General features: G+C 42.7%; 1 protein-coding gene across 1 annotated transcript in view; it reads left to right on the forward strand.

The window, feature by feature from the left end:
- Window positions 1-591: 591 nt before the first annotated feature.
- CEP85L (centrosomal protein 85 like) overlaps window positions 592-18,259 on the forward strand; it is a 146,643-nt gene continuing 128,975 nt past the window's right edge. Inside the window, exon 1 of the mRNA XM_035320491.1 lies at window positions 592-1,007. Coding sequence (XP_035176382.1) covers window positions 995-1,007 — 13 coding nt within the window. The 5' untranslated portion in view covers window positions 592-994. The remainder of the gene's footprint in view (window positions 1,008-18,259) is intronic.

Raw genomic sequence — 18,259 nt, forward strand, 5'->3', positions numbered from 1 at the left:
AGAAACACACATTCTGCAGGCTAGATCTGCCCTTCAGCAATCACGTAAAACTGTAATTCTGCTGTCTTTTACAACCTCACTGTCCCTGCAAGACTTTTCAGGTGTCACAGCAGTCGGAATTTGGTTTTACAGTTATGACATTGTTAGCAGCATTTCATCCACTTGCGTTACTATTTCATTGCTCTAGTCTATCTAATCATCCAATGGGATTACTAACCGACTGTGACAAAAATGCAGATCTGGAAGTACAAACCTTGGTGAGGCAATCCAGTTAGAAAAGACGTGCCAAACCGCCTGCAGTATCAGATGCTATCAGAGCTTTTCCATGGGTTCACAGCCTTACATGCATATTTCTGTAAGCTGGATATTAGTGGCAGCCTTCTGCATCTGTCAGATGCTAATTCGGAAACAAAAAAGAGGTTGTTCCTGCCTTAAAGGCTGTGGAAGCTGGCAGGGTTTCAGCTAGCAGTCTCCCCACCATGAAACCTCATTGCAGGAAGGTAGGAGCCGGGTCGTGGTTCACTGTGGGCAGCCTTCTGCCTCAGCCTGCTTCTCTGAATCTGTTCACCTTCATCCCTGTATGACCACGAGGCAGTAAGGGGTCGATATTGCCTTTAATAAAGACAAGGAACACGTCTCCAGATAAAATCAATAATAAATGATAAGACATCCAGGATGCTTTTCATCTGTGGGTCTCAGAGCGTTTCACGGAGGTCAGTATCACTGTTCCGAGCATGGAGTAATAAAGCCTTTCCCAGACATACTGCACATGGATCTTTATTAAAGCAACTTCTCTCCACATGGTGTCTGTTTAAGATGTGCATGTGAAGTGCGAGAAGAAGAGGAGGTGGCTGTCAGCCCTAGCTCACCAATCCAGTGCTGGCTGCCTTTGCACTTTGCAGCCGGTGGTTTGAGCTGCAGACGCCTTGCTTACCCGTAATTACCACAATTTCCTGCTGCACTCATTTGAAAAGACAGGGTTCCTGAGGAAGTTATGAAGACGGCAAGTAAGTTGCTGCCTTAATTTGTGTGTATGATAAAGCGTGTTGTCCTAGTAATGCCGGCTGCAGCTTGCTTACAGTGCTTCTCAGAGCGTGGTATCTGTTGGGGGGATGAGAAGGCTCATGATTCTGTATAACATGGGCAGATTTGGGTAGGTGGCAGTCCTGTCAGCGTGTTGTTCAGGGACAGCTGCAGAAGGTTCAAGGCAACTCTGGAACTTACTGGTGCTGAAACTGTGAGCAAGGCGGCTTGGATGTTCACTTGCAAGATGCTGCTGCAGGTGGGATGTTGGATAAAAAAACGCAACCAGTAGTAGCTCTAGTGCGTGATTGTAAATGTTTCTTAAAGGCAGAAACTGGAGGAGCAATTCCACGTGCTCAAAGCAGCATGGTTTTTGTTTGTTTGTTTTTAATTGCTGAATTATTTATGCCTTCAGACAGACTCTCCCAACTGTTGTGGAGTGTAAGCTAGAGACCTCTCTCACTGCTCAGGGAAAGGGCTTTCAGTCGGAAGGATATCTGTACCTTTTTGCTAACAGTCATGGCTTCCTGCCTTTGTTAGGGGAAATATGGTGGAGGGAAGCAGCAAGTATGCTGTCTGTCTGATACACAGATAACCTGTTCGTAGTTACTGCACAGCTTGCAGCACAGACAGGGCCGGTTTGACTCTGCCTGCAATGTCTGTCACGACAGCAATTGCCCCGTTACTTAGACCTCAAATGCGTACCGAGAACTAAGTATAGCTCTCAAATAAGGGGATTATCCGGAGAGAATATTAGGTGCTACACTTTTTTTCTGGGCTTACAATGTGCATGAGGAAATGTTGTGGGAAATTCTGGGTTGCTAGGCAGTTGTTTTGCTGGCAATACGGGAACTTCGCCAAAGCAGAACAAGTCATAAAGGCTGTTCTTTTCAGGCCACAGGACAGCAGAGAGCCGCAGCAGCTTCTTTGCCCCCAGTTTTGCTCAGAGTCTGAATATTTAGGAAACCATTGATGCCGCATATCACTGCTCCTTGGAGCTGATGAAATGCCTGCTGCACGTTTCCCTCCACTCCTCCAAAAGGTTTTCATTGTTTAACACATCTCTGATCTTTGGTCAGTTTTTAAATTCCAGTTTACTCAAGTAAACTTCTATTATCACCTCTTGGAAGAGTGAGTTTCAAGAAATGATGGAAAGCTGCTAACTTGAAAAGTAGAAGAAGAAGCCAAATTTTTTACAGTTTAGTGTGTGAAATGAGTAATAGAGAGATTAATTTATTTTACTGTATGCTCATCAGTGACACTTCAGGTTTCTTTGTCTGCATCTTTAAAGATTCATTCTGTGTAAAGTTAAGCAAACTAGAGTACAAAACTCCTCTATCCAGGGAGTACTGTATAGTACACTATAATTAGTATATATTAGCGCTAACTTAAAACATCATTAAATGGATGCGAAGTGGCATGTGCAGGCCCAAAAAGATTCCTGTACTTTATATGAAGAACTGCAAGATGACGGCAGCCTCAGTAACAGGGACTAATTTCCATTTCTGAGTTAGAGAGAAAAGTATAGCCCATGGGCATTACTCTGCATTTCAGTGAACTGTGCAAGGCAATCTTAGGTACTTCAGTTACAGGATTAGAAATTCAACTCCAGCCAGAGAGCTGCTCTCCAGGAGAGTCACTGATACAGTACCAACATTGATTTAAAGAAGACAGAGGGTATTTTTCAGCCCCGTTATTCAGTGTGTCCCCCTGCCATGAGTCTGCAAAAAGTTTGGTGTCAGAGAAACTACCGCTAGAACTGGTGCTAGTGGATGTCACCACCGGCACTGCCAGCAGGGCCTGCAGACCAGACAAGTGTGGAGAACAGGATCTTGCTTTCTGAGTCACCTTCCTGGTGTCTGGCGACAAATCTTAATTTAAAGGATTATTGTAGCTTAGTGTTGGCAGTGCCGACCCGTATCTCTGTCAGTGCCAAGCCTGGTGGTGGTGTGAATGGTTGGCCATGAGTGCTCAGGAAGAGGAGGAGCTCCTTGCAAAGGGGAGCTCTCACTGCTGCTGCCAACAGTGCGCAAGCTCTCCGGTTGCTTGAGAGACCAGAAGGTGGGTGTCATCTTTCACAGTCAGTATACGCGCCTTCCTCCATTTGTTGTGACATATTTACGGTAATATTTCCCAAGGTGTGGATAGAACATTATGGCATCTTTTCAGCTCGTCTTTGTTAGTTTCAATATTAGTTTGCATATTAGCTGAATACAGAGCCTTATTTTGTTCATACGCCAACTCGGTGTCTTTCTTACTGCGCTTCATAAATAAGTCAATGTACAGAATTGTATTACAGAAGCTCTACTAAATAATAAATTATGCATTTAGTTAGCCATATGATTCTGTACTTGTCTGTCTGCCCAGTTCTCATCTAATATACAAAATGCTTTTTTAATGATTGGGTATGTAAGTTAAGATTAGATTTTTTGTTGTACCTTTCATAAAACTCATGCCTCTTCTGAAATAGATGCTTCTGCAAATTATTTTTACAAAGTAACATTATATAGAGCAAAAATCTTTATTTCGTTATTGCATAATGTCTCCCTATGAAGTTTAGTTTTGCTTTTTTATTATTAATTTTTGCTGTGAGTTAGTGAAGTTTGGAGTTGATAAGCAGAGTGCTCCCCTAAATCCAGGTGACTGTCCAATACAGATTATATTTTTAAAGACCTTCAAAAAGTATTAGGGGAGCTCAGGGACTAGCTATTCTGTATCTGTCATGTACTTCGCATGCCTGAAATCTTCTCATATCATCTGCATGCTTCAGGAAATCAAATGGTTGTGTTATGAGGGCAGGAAATCTGTGTACCTGTGTATTGACTGGTGGCTGTAATAGCCAGACTGCTGATAGCCTGCAGGAGATAGCCTGCAGGAGAGTTTGTGAGGAGTAAGGACAATTGTAAAGCCAGAAACTAAGTGTGTGATTGTAGCTCTTCACAAGCTTCTACTACAGCACCTGTATGTGCATCACAATGTTCCAGTCACCTAGACAATCAAACTAAGATATTTCACCTAGAATTTACACTATCAGGATTGATTCTTCCCTGAAAAGTCACTCACTGTTTGTTTCAGTGACTTTTTTTCAGCAAATCTTCTGTTGCTTCATAGCTGCATGAGCACTGAAGGCAACTCAAAATATTAACAGAAGATGACAGAAAGTCATCGGATAAGACTGGACTGCGGAAAGATGGTGAGCCACAAGTTTTTTGGAAGCAGCCTAGGGCAAAGTGCTGAGGAATATCTACAGGCAATTAAATCAGTCCTGAAAAATTCTTCCTTGGATAAGCGAGGAAGGTGCTTAAGATACCCTTGATAGTAGAAGATATCCTGGCCAGTGAAAAGGCAGAGCCAGTGGAGCACTGTGAAGGAGTATGTGCACTATGAATGGGGAAACCGTTGAAAATGTTGCAGAAAACTCAAGCAAACAGGGAAAATGGAAACAAACCAGTCTGTCAGAAACTCTGAAATTGCACAGTTATCTTCAGATATTTAAGCTGAGGGAGGTATTAAAAATAATAAGAACCAAGAAGGAAGTACTACCAGGCAGGCTTGAGATCACCGGTGGTGAGTATTCGATGGTCTCAGGAAAATATTCAAAATATTAAAAATTCATCCAACATTCAAAACATAGACCTTTATATTCAGGATGATGAGGAGGATTGTATCTTACTGGAGGAAATTAGGAGTACAGGCCAGAAGTCTCAGGAAAACAAGGCCTAGAGTGCAGATGGCTCTGATCAAGATGACCCAAAGGAGGAGGAGCTGGTCTGCTCAGGAAGTCACACATGCTATATAATACATGGAAAATAAATGAATTAATAAATAAAGATTCTTAAATAAGGAAGGAGGAAAGTCAATTCTGTGAGTAGTGTCTAAGAAAGGTGAGCTGCTAAGCTCCACAAGTCACCGTAAGATGGCTGCTCAGTGAAATTAAATCCTTCTCAAAAGATTCATAGTACAGAGGAGTCTATCTGAGGAGCAGGCTGCTGCTCAGGACTTGGCAGCTGAGAGCTGTTTGGTCTGCATTAGTAAAGCACTTCCCTCAGGGCCTCGCGGAGCACTGTTCTGGAATCACTGGAGGTAGGCAAGGTTGGCACCTAAAAACATCTCGGGCGTGATGAGATCAGTGGTCTTGGTAGCAGGACAGGCTAGGCACCCTGTGTGAGGTAAAACTGTCTGTAGATAAGGTATCTGTTATCTCCCAGCACTTTCCTAGCCCTCCTGGAGAAACTCATAAATGGAGTATCAGGAAGGGTCACTTGTGCAAAAACAGAGAGTGTAGGTTTGAACAGAGAGTGTAACCTAGGGCCTTACTTGGGCTGCTTGTCTGTGTGTACAAGGCATGGCAAAAACAGTGGCCTTCTGCAAAGGAGAGGATGAGAATTACATGGATATTAACAAGGCAGTGGCAGGGCTGATGTGCATCAACTTCTGTGTTAAGGGAGCTTCATCACATAGGATAGCAACTGTTTAAGGAGACCACAATGAATTGTGAAGCAGAGGAGGTCTTGTCTCAGGCAAGTTCTCTACGGAGGGAGGTGTTACTAATTTTCAACCTGTGTTTTACAGGTTCCTGGGAATATATGGACCACGTAGTCCATGAAGGACCACGTAGAAAAGCAAGTTTTGCTGTCAGTGGCCTACTGAACATTTGTGATCGATGTTGAGAGGGCAGAGGAGAGGACCAAAGAAAGGACAGAAAACATGTCTTATGTTGCAATTTAGGCCTACCTATGATAGGTGATAAATGACAGGACCATGCCTGTCAAATCTTTCAGTTCTCCATGGCTCTGCAAATAAAGTTGCTCTACTAAAATAGACCTGTCATTTAGCTTGCATCTAAAATGTTGCTACTAAAGCTTTTAAAGAGAAGATACTTTCCAATGTGCATCAGCAGTACCTAAATTGAGGCTGGACTGCGCAGTGCCTTCCTCATCCTCTCAGTCACCTCAGGCACTGGTCATGGAGGAGGCAGAGGGATTTATCTGAAGATTATTGCATCTACTGCTGACTCTGATGGAAATATGATAGCATTATTTTTAAAGTATTTCTGGGCTGTGTGGCAAGAAGGCATTTGTTAAAAGATTCCTCTGCATTGTTTCATTAACTTGCATTGCTTAGAGTCTCCACCGTTTAATTTTTCCAAATGTTCTCTTCAGATTTATGGGCAACAGAGTGATGTCACCCCGTAAGCACTCCTTGGAAGAGTTTTGCAGTTGTTTTGTGAGGAAGAGGGATACAGGGTGCTGTAATCTTAGTAGTCCTCACATAAGCCAAAGTCTTTTCTGAGAGGTTCTTAAAAGCGTGTCAATAAAGCATCGTAAAGGATATTGATAGGAGGAGGGTATACTGAAACGAAATGCACCGGGAACAAAAGTTTGTAAGGCAAAGATCTCAGAAAAAGCTGTAGGTAGCAAGTAGACATAACTACCTTCCTTTTAGGCTCTTCTCTTTTTTAAAGCTCTCTGCTAGCACAGGTTTAGTTTTGCCCACATACATTCTGAGCTGCTTCCTGGTTAGGAGCCCGGAACCATACTTTTCAAATGCTGATTGCGCATTTCTGCTCTCATTTCCTCCTCTGCACATGTGTGTATCACACAAACACCATCCAGTTGTATGCCGGTGAGTCCTCTGCGATAAAAGTAATAGGAGTTACCCAAGGGAAGGGGTGAAGTAGATGGCTTGGAGGACCGGAGTCTAAAGTTCTAAACAATGAGAAGAATTAAGAAACTGATGCTACAGGGAAGTTAAAACATTTTAGAAAATGAAAAACTGAGCCTTGATTTCTCACTGCAGCTTTCAAAGAAATGATCATTTCCTTCTCCCTGTCCTCCCAGCACATATGCACATCTTTCCCTCAAAATAGAAAATTGCGATGACTACAGTACAGAGAGAGAGCCAAAGGACTTGCTAATATATATTCTACACATACCAGTGGTATTTATGTCATACAGAAAAAATGCATGGGATTTTTTTTTTCTTTTCTGTTTTTAATAGCAATAACCAACAGAGGTCAGGGCATTTCCTAAGGATTTATTGGCTGTGTCGAGTTAATATCCTTCACCTTACTTATGGACCAGCATTTACTCCCATCCAGCCATTAATCTGCAGGAAACACCCTGCACTCTAGACACCATTTCCTACATAACAGCGATGCAGATCAGTAGAAACGGTGTTTGAAGAGTGGGTAGAAGCACTGCACTCCTCATAAAATGCATGTTGTGCACAAGAATAAGAACTTGGAACAAAACCCTCCTCTGCACAGGACCAGACCGATTCTTGAGGGACACAATGCTGTTATTCCTTGGACGTTCAGGGAAATAGGTTTACCTGCTCTGCCCCTCTTCTACGCGCTAGCCTCACTGCCCACAGCCAAGCTCAAGCAGGTAACGTTACCCACACAGCAGTACCTCAGGGCATTATAGCATAGGCATGGGGTCTTTTGTGTCACTGTTGACTTCTGCATTTTTTCCCCTTTCTGATATCCAGTGTTACAATGTGTTAGTGAAATGTGCCATCTTGGATGAGTGACATTTCTTTGTACTTGCCCTCTGCTCAGCCCATGAATGAAGCTACACTTCCTTAATCTCTGAAATATTACAGGCAGAGCCTAAGTGCAGCGTAAGGACTGTCTTGGGGAGAGCACAGATGGAGTCTGACAGAGCAGATCCATGGAAACTACGTAAATAAAAGCAGAATTGTTTATAAATGTTTTCCTTTTTTGGGTGCGGGTGTGAGCAATTGCATTATTTGAATGCACTTTGCTCTCACGACATGTTTTTATCCTCGGCGCTGCAGTAGGTTTCTAGGGGAATAGGCAGCAGTAAGTACGATCGCCAGGAGGGGAGTGCAGCGCTGCCGGGGTGCCCGCAAGCCCCTCGGGTAAACCTGCAGTGGGAACCAGGCCGCGGGCAGAGCTCTGCCTTGCTGGGTGCGCTCTCGGACAGCCCCTCAGCTAACGTGACTTGCACCCAGCGACCAAAATAGTCCTCTCACTGCTGCCAGCTCACTTTGTAGTTAGCCCATCCTGTCGCTCAAGTGGTTGCAGTTGGAGCTTTCAGCACATAATTCAAAGCTTGTGTGATGAGGAGGGTGTTACAGTTTCACATAATAGCTTTTTTTTTTTTTTTTTTTTTTTTTTTTTTTTTTTTTACTTGAATTTACAAAACAAAGCATTACAAGCAGTTAGGCACAAAAACTCTCTTAAAAGAGCTCACAGACAGAAGTGGCTTTATTCCTGTGGTGGCTTAAAACCTTTACAAGCACATTTTTGGATTTTATATGAACTGCCTTGCGCCTTTCAAAATTGTGCATGTTCAGTAATTCAGCTTCCCAAAGCTGAGACCTGGAGAGGGCAGGAGGCAAGCTGGGTGCCTGGGGCCGAGCGGGGCATGCAGGGCCAGGTGGCACAGCACGGCATGGCACAGCATGGCATGGCACAGCTCAGCTCAGCACAGCATGGCACAGCTCAGCACGGCACAGCTCGGCTCAGCACAGCACCAGCACGGAGGTCACATAGCAACAGGAAGCTTCAGCAAAGGGAGTTCTCCTCAGAGCAACCACCAACACAAGACCGGCGGCGAGAAGGTGAGCCAGAAGGTGAAGGGATGGCCCCTGAAGAGGATGTAAAAGTAGGAGGAGGAAGGTGAGAGCTGACTGTGGTTATCTGGAGGAGAGGACATGGGGAAACAACAGTGAGACTCATGAGAGAAAGTGAGCAGAAAAACTGTAAACAAAGAGTTAGTCTCCAGAAAACAAAAGATATGTGCCCAGTGACAGGACTGCTGGTACGTGCGTGAATATTTCTAGCAGTTATTTCTGACAGTTTTTGGTAGATATTTCTAAAGGCATAGTATTAAGATTGTACTATATTACATTATTATTTAGAATGCTTTTCTTCATCTGTACAGTGTTAAAATAAGTATAGTAGTCTGTGTTTAGATAATTTGTTCTGGAAATCTGTTTTACACGTGAAAGAAACACTTCTCTAGTGAGTGTTATTGCTAGAGATGATAAGGATGGGTATTGCTATATTGGTATCCTGTAACTGTGATGTGGAGAGCCCCAGCCAAGAGGTTTTACAGACACGAAGTAGCAGAAGGGTTCTGCTTTGAAAAACATGCAGGGCAATAAACATGGCACAGTCTGGGAGACAACTGTAGTGCTTACCACTGTCCTTTTGCTTTTTTTCTCCTCCTATTCTCTGCTTTTAAATCTGGGAAGCAGCACTGGTGTCTCGAGGGCCACACATACCATGTTGGGCCCCGTGGGCTCACAGCGGTGTGGGCAGGGAACACCTTGCCTGGAGGCCAGGCAATGCAGAACGGTGTGTGGAGGAGTGGAGGACTCAGTGTCTTGGCCCGGGGCACCCGTCTCATCCTCCTCCCACAGAGCCAGGAACTGCTGAGACACCGTGACTCGGAGAGGCAGGAAAACTGCATATCCTGAATTAAAATCTGGGACAAAATAGCATTCTGAAAACTCGGAGCAACATCCTTGCAGTGTTTTCCAGGACTGTCCTGCAATATCCGTGTTTCCAGCCAGAGCAAACGTCCACTCGGACTTTCCTCAGTTTTAACAGATGATTTCCTGGAATTTTCCATTAGATACGTCAGGAGGAAGAAGCATTTGACAAGACTTAGCTCAAAGATAATTAATTTTTCTAAACTGAAAATTCCTTTATTTGTCTAATTGCCGTGGTCATGGGACAGTTCTGGGGAAATCAAGAAGCAGGTAGAAAACAGGCTGCTGTGCTGGGGCTGAGGCCAGGGCAGGGCAGTCACCGGGCTGCAGTAGGTTCGGAGGAAGCAGGAAAGTAGGTGACCAAACCGGGGAGCAGGGCTTGACACCAGAACCATGGGGCAGGACACTCGGTCTCTGTGCAGAGGGGAGCGGGGTGGAGAGTCCAAGCCGTAATTTCTAATGATAAACAAGTAATCGAAATTGGAAGTAAATTAGTTCTGTCATTGTAAGCGTGCTGTCAGTTGAGGTAAAGAAATCCCTAATTTGCAAGTTGTTAAGTGGAAATGCTCAAAGTCCTAGTTCTTCATGTCTCAGCTCATCTGTGGGAGAAGGGTTGCATTTCTTTTATTTTAAACCTGTCACATAGGAGGTACAGTTCCTCCGTGGTGTTCAGGGAATATTTTCTGTTTTGCCATTTATGCTTCCTAAACCCTGCTTGCTTGTTGTATGTCAGGGAGCTTTTGGCTCACACCACTGGGAGCTGAGGAAGTAACTGTGAAGCTAAATGATGAGATGAGAGACATCTTTCTTCAGTCTATTCTTTGTTCAGCCCATACTCTTGTGTTTGCAGGACTTGGAGAGCTGTTTGCACATCCAGGCAATGAGAAGTCAGGAATGCTGCTGTGAAGGCAGCCAGTCCCTTTCCCCAAGCTATGAGAGAGGCAAAGTTTGGAGGCATTGTTCAGGCAGAGCAGTTTTAATGGAATAAACAAAGCAGTGCCCAAAACGCTGTTCATGGTGTTGGCAATGGAAGAGACATAAAGGTCAACTTGTTGTCATTAGTCAAGGCTATAAAGGCAAAGATAATGAATTCTATGTTTAATTAGGAAATAGTATGTATGAAAAGGGGAGTTCTATGGGTAAATCGTTTCCTGGGGTGTACAAAGGCCAAAAACCAAATTAGGCAGTTGGTAAGAGTGAATGCAGAGGTGAAGGGATAAAAGCACACATGATGTACACAGCCTCATAGTAGCATGATTTTAATTTGTCATAGAAAAAGACTAAAAGGGTCTGAATATTATTAGAGCCTGGTAAGTGTCACTTGACCACCCTATCATTAATCAGCATTTTGAGTTCTTTATAAACAGGCTATTTATTTCTCTATAGCCTAACAATCAGAAAAGTCTCCTTTTTTATTCAAGAATCAGCTGGTGTTAAAAAAACATTGTTTGCAAATAATGGAAGCCCTCTAGCTGCCAGCCAGCCAGGAAGGCACTCTGGTTGGTATCATGCAAGGCATCATTTGCAAGCTCATGTCAGAGAAATGGGTCTTTTCACAGGATAATGGTCCTGCTGAGGCATAAATAATTCGACATTTATGGAAAAATATACATCAAGACAAAGGAAGCATGCTCATGTTTTCAGCAAATAACCAAATAGTTTCTATAGTAATGTATAATTGGTTGCTTTGGGGGGAAGTTCTCGTTTATACCGAGTCTCCTTCCTTCTGAATGACCTCATTGCAAAGGCAGGTGAGGACTTTCACACAGTAGCTGCTGGTGGAAGCTGTGAGGGGGTTGCTTTCTGTGCCACTACAAACCATCTGCCTTCTGAATGATGCTCTTTGGCTAAAAAATGAAGTTATCTAGAGAAATAAAGATTCTGTAGTACTCAGGGGATGTTACCTCACCCTGATCTATAGCTATCCTTAAAATACTCCTTATCTGTAGCTGCAACAGCTGGAGAGAAAAGGCTTCCTGCTACCACCGCCCCTGGCAGGGTATCTGCCACCATATCTTCCCCTGATGTGTATGTTGGTGTATCTGCCCTGCTGGCTTCCCATCCTACTTTATATCAGTGTTGGAAATGCACCTCTGTTTGACCTCGTCCTTTTCAACAGCCTGCTCAGCTTGCTGTGGGCTTTATCCTTTAACTTCACAGAAGGGACTGAGATGTGGTTTATATGGTTTTCAAGTAAAAAGCATTTATAGCTACTATTTTAGTTCTCTGTAGTTCCTTTCTTTTATTTGCCTATAATTTTAAATATGATATGTGGCAATGCAGTGCATCTCAACTGCATTTTTATTCCAGTTGATGATGTGAAATCCATTGCACAGAAGCAGTTTGGATGAGCTAAACATCCATCCCCCTGAGTTACAGGAGGCCTAAACTTTGCAAGATAAGGTTTATAAGGTGGCTTGTTCTTCACCTGCAGGACGGCTGGTCACAGCTCTCCAGGATGAAAATAAGAATACTGAGGGTGGGTGGGATCTTTGGGGAAGGGCCTCAGTTGCTCTGCATGGGAGAGCCACGCTGAGGTGGTATCTAAGCAGCGGGACCCAAGGTGAGCCTGCCAGCTCCATGTTAAGGTTAAATCTGGGCACCTTTCCTGCTGTATGCCCCATGTGCCTTTGGTTCTTGCACTGGCAGATGTGAGGGTGTTTGGACCATATTCCTTACAGGGGAAATGTGACTGAAATGCACATCGCAGAGTCTGCCGGCCCACTGCCAGATGAAAAATTGATGTATTCCTACCTGCTAATTCCCTTCCTCAATCCAAAGCTGCGGGACAGCTCACTAAAAGCAGACTCAGCCTTAGCAGAAGTGGAAGAAGAAAATACTTCGACGTGACCTTTTAAAGTCCGTTCTTATCTTCTTATGAACTGATCTTGAACTTCACAGGGCTTTTTTGGAGGATGAATCTTGGCATTCTCTCAAATGTGTGTCAGCCTCACTGTTGTGGTGAGGACATGGATTGTTGTTCCGTGACTCTGTAAACACAGTACAGGAAATGGCAAGGGTTTATTACAATCCTACAAAGCCCTGCAAAATTTTATGGGCATGAAACCAGAGTAGCACTGTATTAGAAAGGAGTGGTGTTGTAGATGCTACAGTAAATAGGGCCATCCTGCTCTATTCTCGCTTATATCCAAAGTGTGTGTGAAACATGAATATGAAAATATGATTGCAAATATGTGAAATTCATATTTTCAAATTTTAAATTTGAAATATAAAGATATGAAAATAAAGTTGAAAATACAGATTAATTCAGGAAACGACTACATAGGTACAGCAAATTGTGAATGTGTGCCATAAAATATAATTGGGTTATATATATTTTTAAGACAGAAAGGTACATCTGTCTTGCAAATATATCTAGGTTCTTGCACTTATTAAATACAACTAATGCTCTTCTATTTGTTTTTTAGAGGAACTACCTTTTAATGGAAGACCTCTTGTTGATGTTACTCTAGTAAGAATAATAAACAGACTAATGGAAACTTAACAAAGGCGGTAATTCCTTTTCCATGCAGCCAGAGGGATTTAATAAATTCAAAACATGTTCCATGTAGATTAGAAAATTGCAACTGATAAGTGACCAGAAAGAGAACAGAAAATCAGAATTTACAGTATGTTATTACGTGCATGAATCCATGATCTTTTTTGTCTCCACTGGGTACATTCTTGTTACAAATCCTGTATGTATTACGGTTCTCATCTTTTTGAGTGCAGAACACCAGTTCAATCATGCTGATATTGCATCCCCTAACATCGTAAGTGCTCCCAGTTGTGAATGATTTGTGCAGGTGTAGCATCAAAAATAAGCCATCAGCTTTCAGGAGCCATCTTTTGTGTTAGGAATGTTGTGCTGGGTGCTAACATCACCGAGTGCAGCTGAGAGAGGAATATATTTTCCCAGACAGAGACTACAAGCGAGTGCTTTCCAGAGAGATAACGTTTGGAACATGCAGGACGATAAAATTTCTGAGCTGTTTGGTTGCATTGTCTCTGGTACATACCAAAGGCCTGGTCTTGGTTTTGATATTTTTATTTTATTTCCATTCCTACTGCTTTTCTAAGCACATCAGATACTGCTCTGGACCAAGCTGCTATTTCACAGTCCCAAGGACAGGATACTTATTTTGCCTGAGATCATGGCAAGAATGTAGAATAGTTTCCTGATAAGTGGTAGAGGCTGTATTCTTTGGGACATTTGGCAGGATGCTGGTGAAAATAATATTAAATAAAGAAAAAATCTGGTATGTTGCAGGGAGATGAACTATGACATACAATAAGTTTCTTCTAGATGTACCTTTTATGATTCTTCGAGATAGAGAATGGCATCAGTAAACAAAATAGTATCATGTAGCTTATAAAAAAGAAAATCTGCCTTTTGGTTCCAGCAGTACTAAAGAAGACTGAAAAGGAAAAAAACTGTAGTTGTTGCCATCCTGGGTTCTCAGCTGAAGACACATACTGTAGCTAGCGACATGCTTATGTAACACTGTCTAAAATGCCTTTGTACTCAGAAAAGGTCATAAGTAAATGACTTTGAAGCTTAATCAGGGGAAGTACAGGACAATTTCTGTATTTCATTATAAATCCAGTTTAAACCCACTGAGGTCAGCAAAGTTACTTGGGATTTACAGTAAAGTAGGTGCGTGCAGAATGTGGCTCAATGATTTTAATTGTTCTTTACTTCCAGTATGCAGATATTATATGTTTGTCTGCAATTTGCACACCAAATAAATAAATAAAAATTAAAGAGAAGACTCAGTATGCAAAAGTGTAAAAATAGTAGCTATAGGACAAAAAATGAAAAATCTAACATTGCTTAATATACAAGATCCCAGAGATTGTTAGGATATAAACACAGGTTTTTGGCACTTTGATAACGGAGAGCAATTTCACAATCTCAGGTCACACAGAGGAACTGGTAGGGCCCTTTGCTTCAAAATGAAAATGTGCCTTTATGATGCTGAGGAAGCAAAGGCAAAAGGGGGAGGAGATTTTCAGCATGGGTGGTCCCATCTCCTGAAGCAGCTGAGAGTGGTCAAGTGAGATATTTGCACCTATAAAGCAAATCCTGCATTGCTGCATTATTGTTTAGAGGAGTTATGGGAAAGGTGAGATAATTTCTCTGAGAAGAAAAATTTATAAAAAATGAAGTAATAGGAATCACATTTGGATTTGCAAGGCTCATATGCAGGTCTGGTTCAAAACTTTACAGAAGTACCTGGATTTTGAACCTTGAGCCTTAAGTCAATTCAGTACTACGAAGAATGATATAAAATGAAGAGGAAGAAGAAAAACTGAAAGCTACTAATGGAAGGTAGACATAGCCCAGCTAAACCAATGCATCTCTCCTGAGATTCCTGTATGGCTTTTTCTAGACAGAACCTATAGAGACTTACTGGTACTGAGTAGACTGCAGACGTTAACTGCTGCTGGAGCCAGTGCACATTCTGCAGCTGGGACTCGTCTTGTTGATTTTTTTCACCAAAACTGCTCCGAATCTGGCCTGCAAGGAGAAGGTAAAATGACAGGAAGGCTTTGTTCTGTGTTCTTATTTTTGGGGAATGCACTAATCAGTGCAAAATTAAAAGGGGTGGGTTTTCCTGTTTCTGTTCTAGAGATAATTTTACAGTGTGCAAATATGGGAGGTGCACACACCTCTGGTCATTTTTCCTGTAGAAGCACCATGGACCTGATAAGGAAAATGATACAGCTAATTAATTTAGGAGTGTTATTTAAAGGTAAAGAGTTGAACAACACAAGTGACTGTTAAACTGATTGCCAAACACAACAGTTTTTGTGAGTGCTCTAGAAAAATAAGTGTAAACATGTTTGTACCACATCTCTTTTCTCTGTACGTTTTACTATCTTGCTACAGAGAAAAGATTTACTTCTGCGTATTTCCCATTGTTCTCTAAGCTTGACAGAAGTCAATGCACAGATCAATCTTTCTGCTTTTTCTTCCCAGTGCTTAAAGCAACCAACAATAAAAAATGCCCTTCATCCTGGGAAAATTTACTGTGATAATCAATTTTTGGGCCAGACTGTGTCTGGTTTGGAGGACAATGTGCAGCTGCGTTTTCTCAGGAGGGAAGGACAGTGTGCCTGGGCACTTCCTGGCCCCTGGGGGCTGTGTCTCCCTTCAGAAAGCCTGCTGCTCTCTCCGAGGGTAAATCTTGTGCCTCTTTTGGCTAGACACCTTACTCCTTCAGAGCGGCCCCCTGCCAGTTGGCAGGATCAGTACTCACATGTTTTCTGGCAGGACTCTCAGGCAGAAAACTGCTCGCTGCACCGGAATCGAGGCCTACCGCAGCAATAGGTCCATTTTGCTCAGGGTTTGGCAAAGCAGCAAGCAGAGAGGCAGCCTGGCTCGGAGGTGACTTCAGACACGGCCTGGCTCACCGCCGGCTGCCTGCGGTGCTGCCAGCCCGCCCCGGCTCCGTGGGGTCCGTGGGGGCCTGGGGGAGGCCTTGGGGACAGGGACTCTGCCAGGAAGGGCCCTGGGGAGCCAGGCTTCCCGGGACACAAGGTGCAAGTTAGTTGGTTGGAGACCCAGGGAGCTGCCTATCTCAGCCAAGAACTAGCCCACATCTAAGCTGTGCTTGTTTTGTTCCTCCCATGAAAAAATATCATTGTTTTCCCACTGACTCTGGGCACTAATAAGGGCACTAATAACTCCAGTCTAAGAATGGCGGTGCGATATTCATACCTCTCTTCTCTAAATTTAGTCTAGTCCTGTGCATGCAACGCTTTCTATCAGGTGCTTGATAACTAGTCATGAATTACCCAGTGGTTTGTTGATTTGGGATGTATGTTTCCTCTGGTAAAGCAAGCCAAAATAATTTGTTTGACAAGTTTTTGAACAGCTAGAGGTGGAGTGTCATTGGAGATGCATTCATCAGTATGAAATTTGTATTCAGACTGCAATGGGCAGATAAATTTTTAAAAATCATTTCATTTTCCTAGGCTTAACACTGTTCTGGCACTGCTGTTTGTGGAAATCAGTTAACATTTCATGTCAGTGCCTGAAAGAAAGAGATTTGTTGATTTTGGTTCTTTGCTCAATTGCAAGAATGTCAGTCTAAATAGTACATGAATTTTACTGAATCCAAAAATCATATGAAGCCATCAGACACTTGGGTCTTGTCTGCATGTTCTGGTGGCATGGATGGGTATAGTGTGAAGACAATGAACTGGCCAGCTGGTTTATATCAAATGGCTTCATGATTCCATACAGGATTGTAAACTGGGCCTAACTGGCTCTATTGCTTATGCCTGGTAGATCATCTGATGTAATTTTCTCTGATGGATCTCTGCCCTCACTATAGTGACCTGGGGAGCTGCACTGCAGATGCCTGTTCGTGCTGCACTTGACAGAGAGCGAAGTGAATAGAAGCACGCTACCCAAGAAAGCAATTTCTAATGGCTTTCCATTAATATTCCTTTCTGTCCTTCTGGAGAGTTCTAGGGGTAAAAAAAAATCAGTAAGTCTGGAATCTGTTTCCTAATAAGCAGTTGTTACCTTACAGGCACGTCAGTGTTGATGTAAGGTACCGTGACGCAATGCATTTTGCAAAATATCTCGCTACTGGAAATCGGACTAAGATAATATACATCACCCTTTGTAGGCCAGTGGCTATGTGTCAATGGAAACATCTTTTGTTCAGTGACCTGGAACCAGATTTGTAAATGCATTTGTCTGGTTTTATGTTCGTGTGCATCACTTGTGTTTTTAGTATACTAGTGCTCATGTGAACATATTTCATCAGGCAAGCACCTTGATTAGATTTGGGCTTCTTTCAATATTTCACTTTATCTATCCTAAGTTGCTTCTTCCAGATAACTTCGTTTTATTGCTTGTCCAGTATAAAAAACTTGCCAAGTGCCTCACACTCCAGTACTGTGACACCAAATTGCTACAGCTTAACTCTCCCGCAGAAACATTTGTATGCAGTAGTATTTTTGTGCGTATCTTCAAACTTCATTGTGTTGTAAATACACTGTTGAGTGACAACTAGAAATGAGTTAGTGAAGATGTAATGGAAAAATACAGGTGCTGGAAGTAAGGACTGGTACTGCAAAAAGAGCAAAACTTTAAGCACCACCTTAGCTGGCTGGTTGCATTCTCCATTTTTCAATATATAAATATGAAGAAAATAAGAAAATGCAGGGCATAAATGCCTGACAGGTCTTCTAGGCAGCAGCTTGCAATCTGATTTCATGAAGAGTGATATGCAAACAACCATTACACAGTGTTTTTCAGTGAGAAGAGTGTCACCCTCATTGCACAGTGAAGGCTAGAAAGATTACAACAACCACCTTGTGCCTTGGCCAATTTCTTTCTTCTTTTGGCTTGAAAGGGGTACAAATTCTAGATTAGAAATCTAATTCATTACATGATTTTGTGAGTTTTACGTGACTTGTGTTCCTTGGCTCATTCATGTTCTGTATATCACTGGAAGATTATCTACAGAGCCATTTCAAGAAAAAGAGCTGTAGACCCCTACGCACTCATCAGATGGTGATGGAGCCTGTGGCAGGCAGAGGTGGGAGTTGGCTCCAGTCCCCCGTCAGTGCCAGGCTGCAAGCACAGAGGCTGGGCACACACACAGCATTTTGGATGTGGTCTGTGGATTACATTCTAAAAGGGTGTTGTATGGTGCTTCAGCTGCAAAAGGGTTCTCTCTGTCTCTAGAGAGGTGTTTGTTTTTTTTTGGTTTGTTTTTTGGTTTGTTTTTTGGTTTGTTTTTTGGTT

This window comes from Oxyura jamaicensis, chromosome 3 (assembly GCF_011077185.1).
Source record: "Oxyura jamaicensis isolate SHBP4307 breed ruddy duck chromosome 3, BPBGC_Ojam_1.0, whole genome shotgun sequence".
Classification (NCBI taxonomy): domain Eukaryota; kingdom Metazoa; phylum Chordata; class Aves; order Anseriformes; family Anatidae; genus Oxyura; species Oxyura jamaicensis.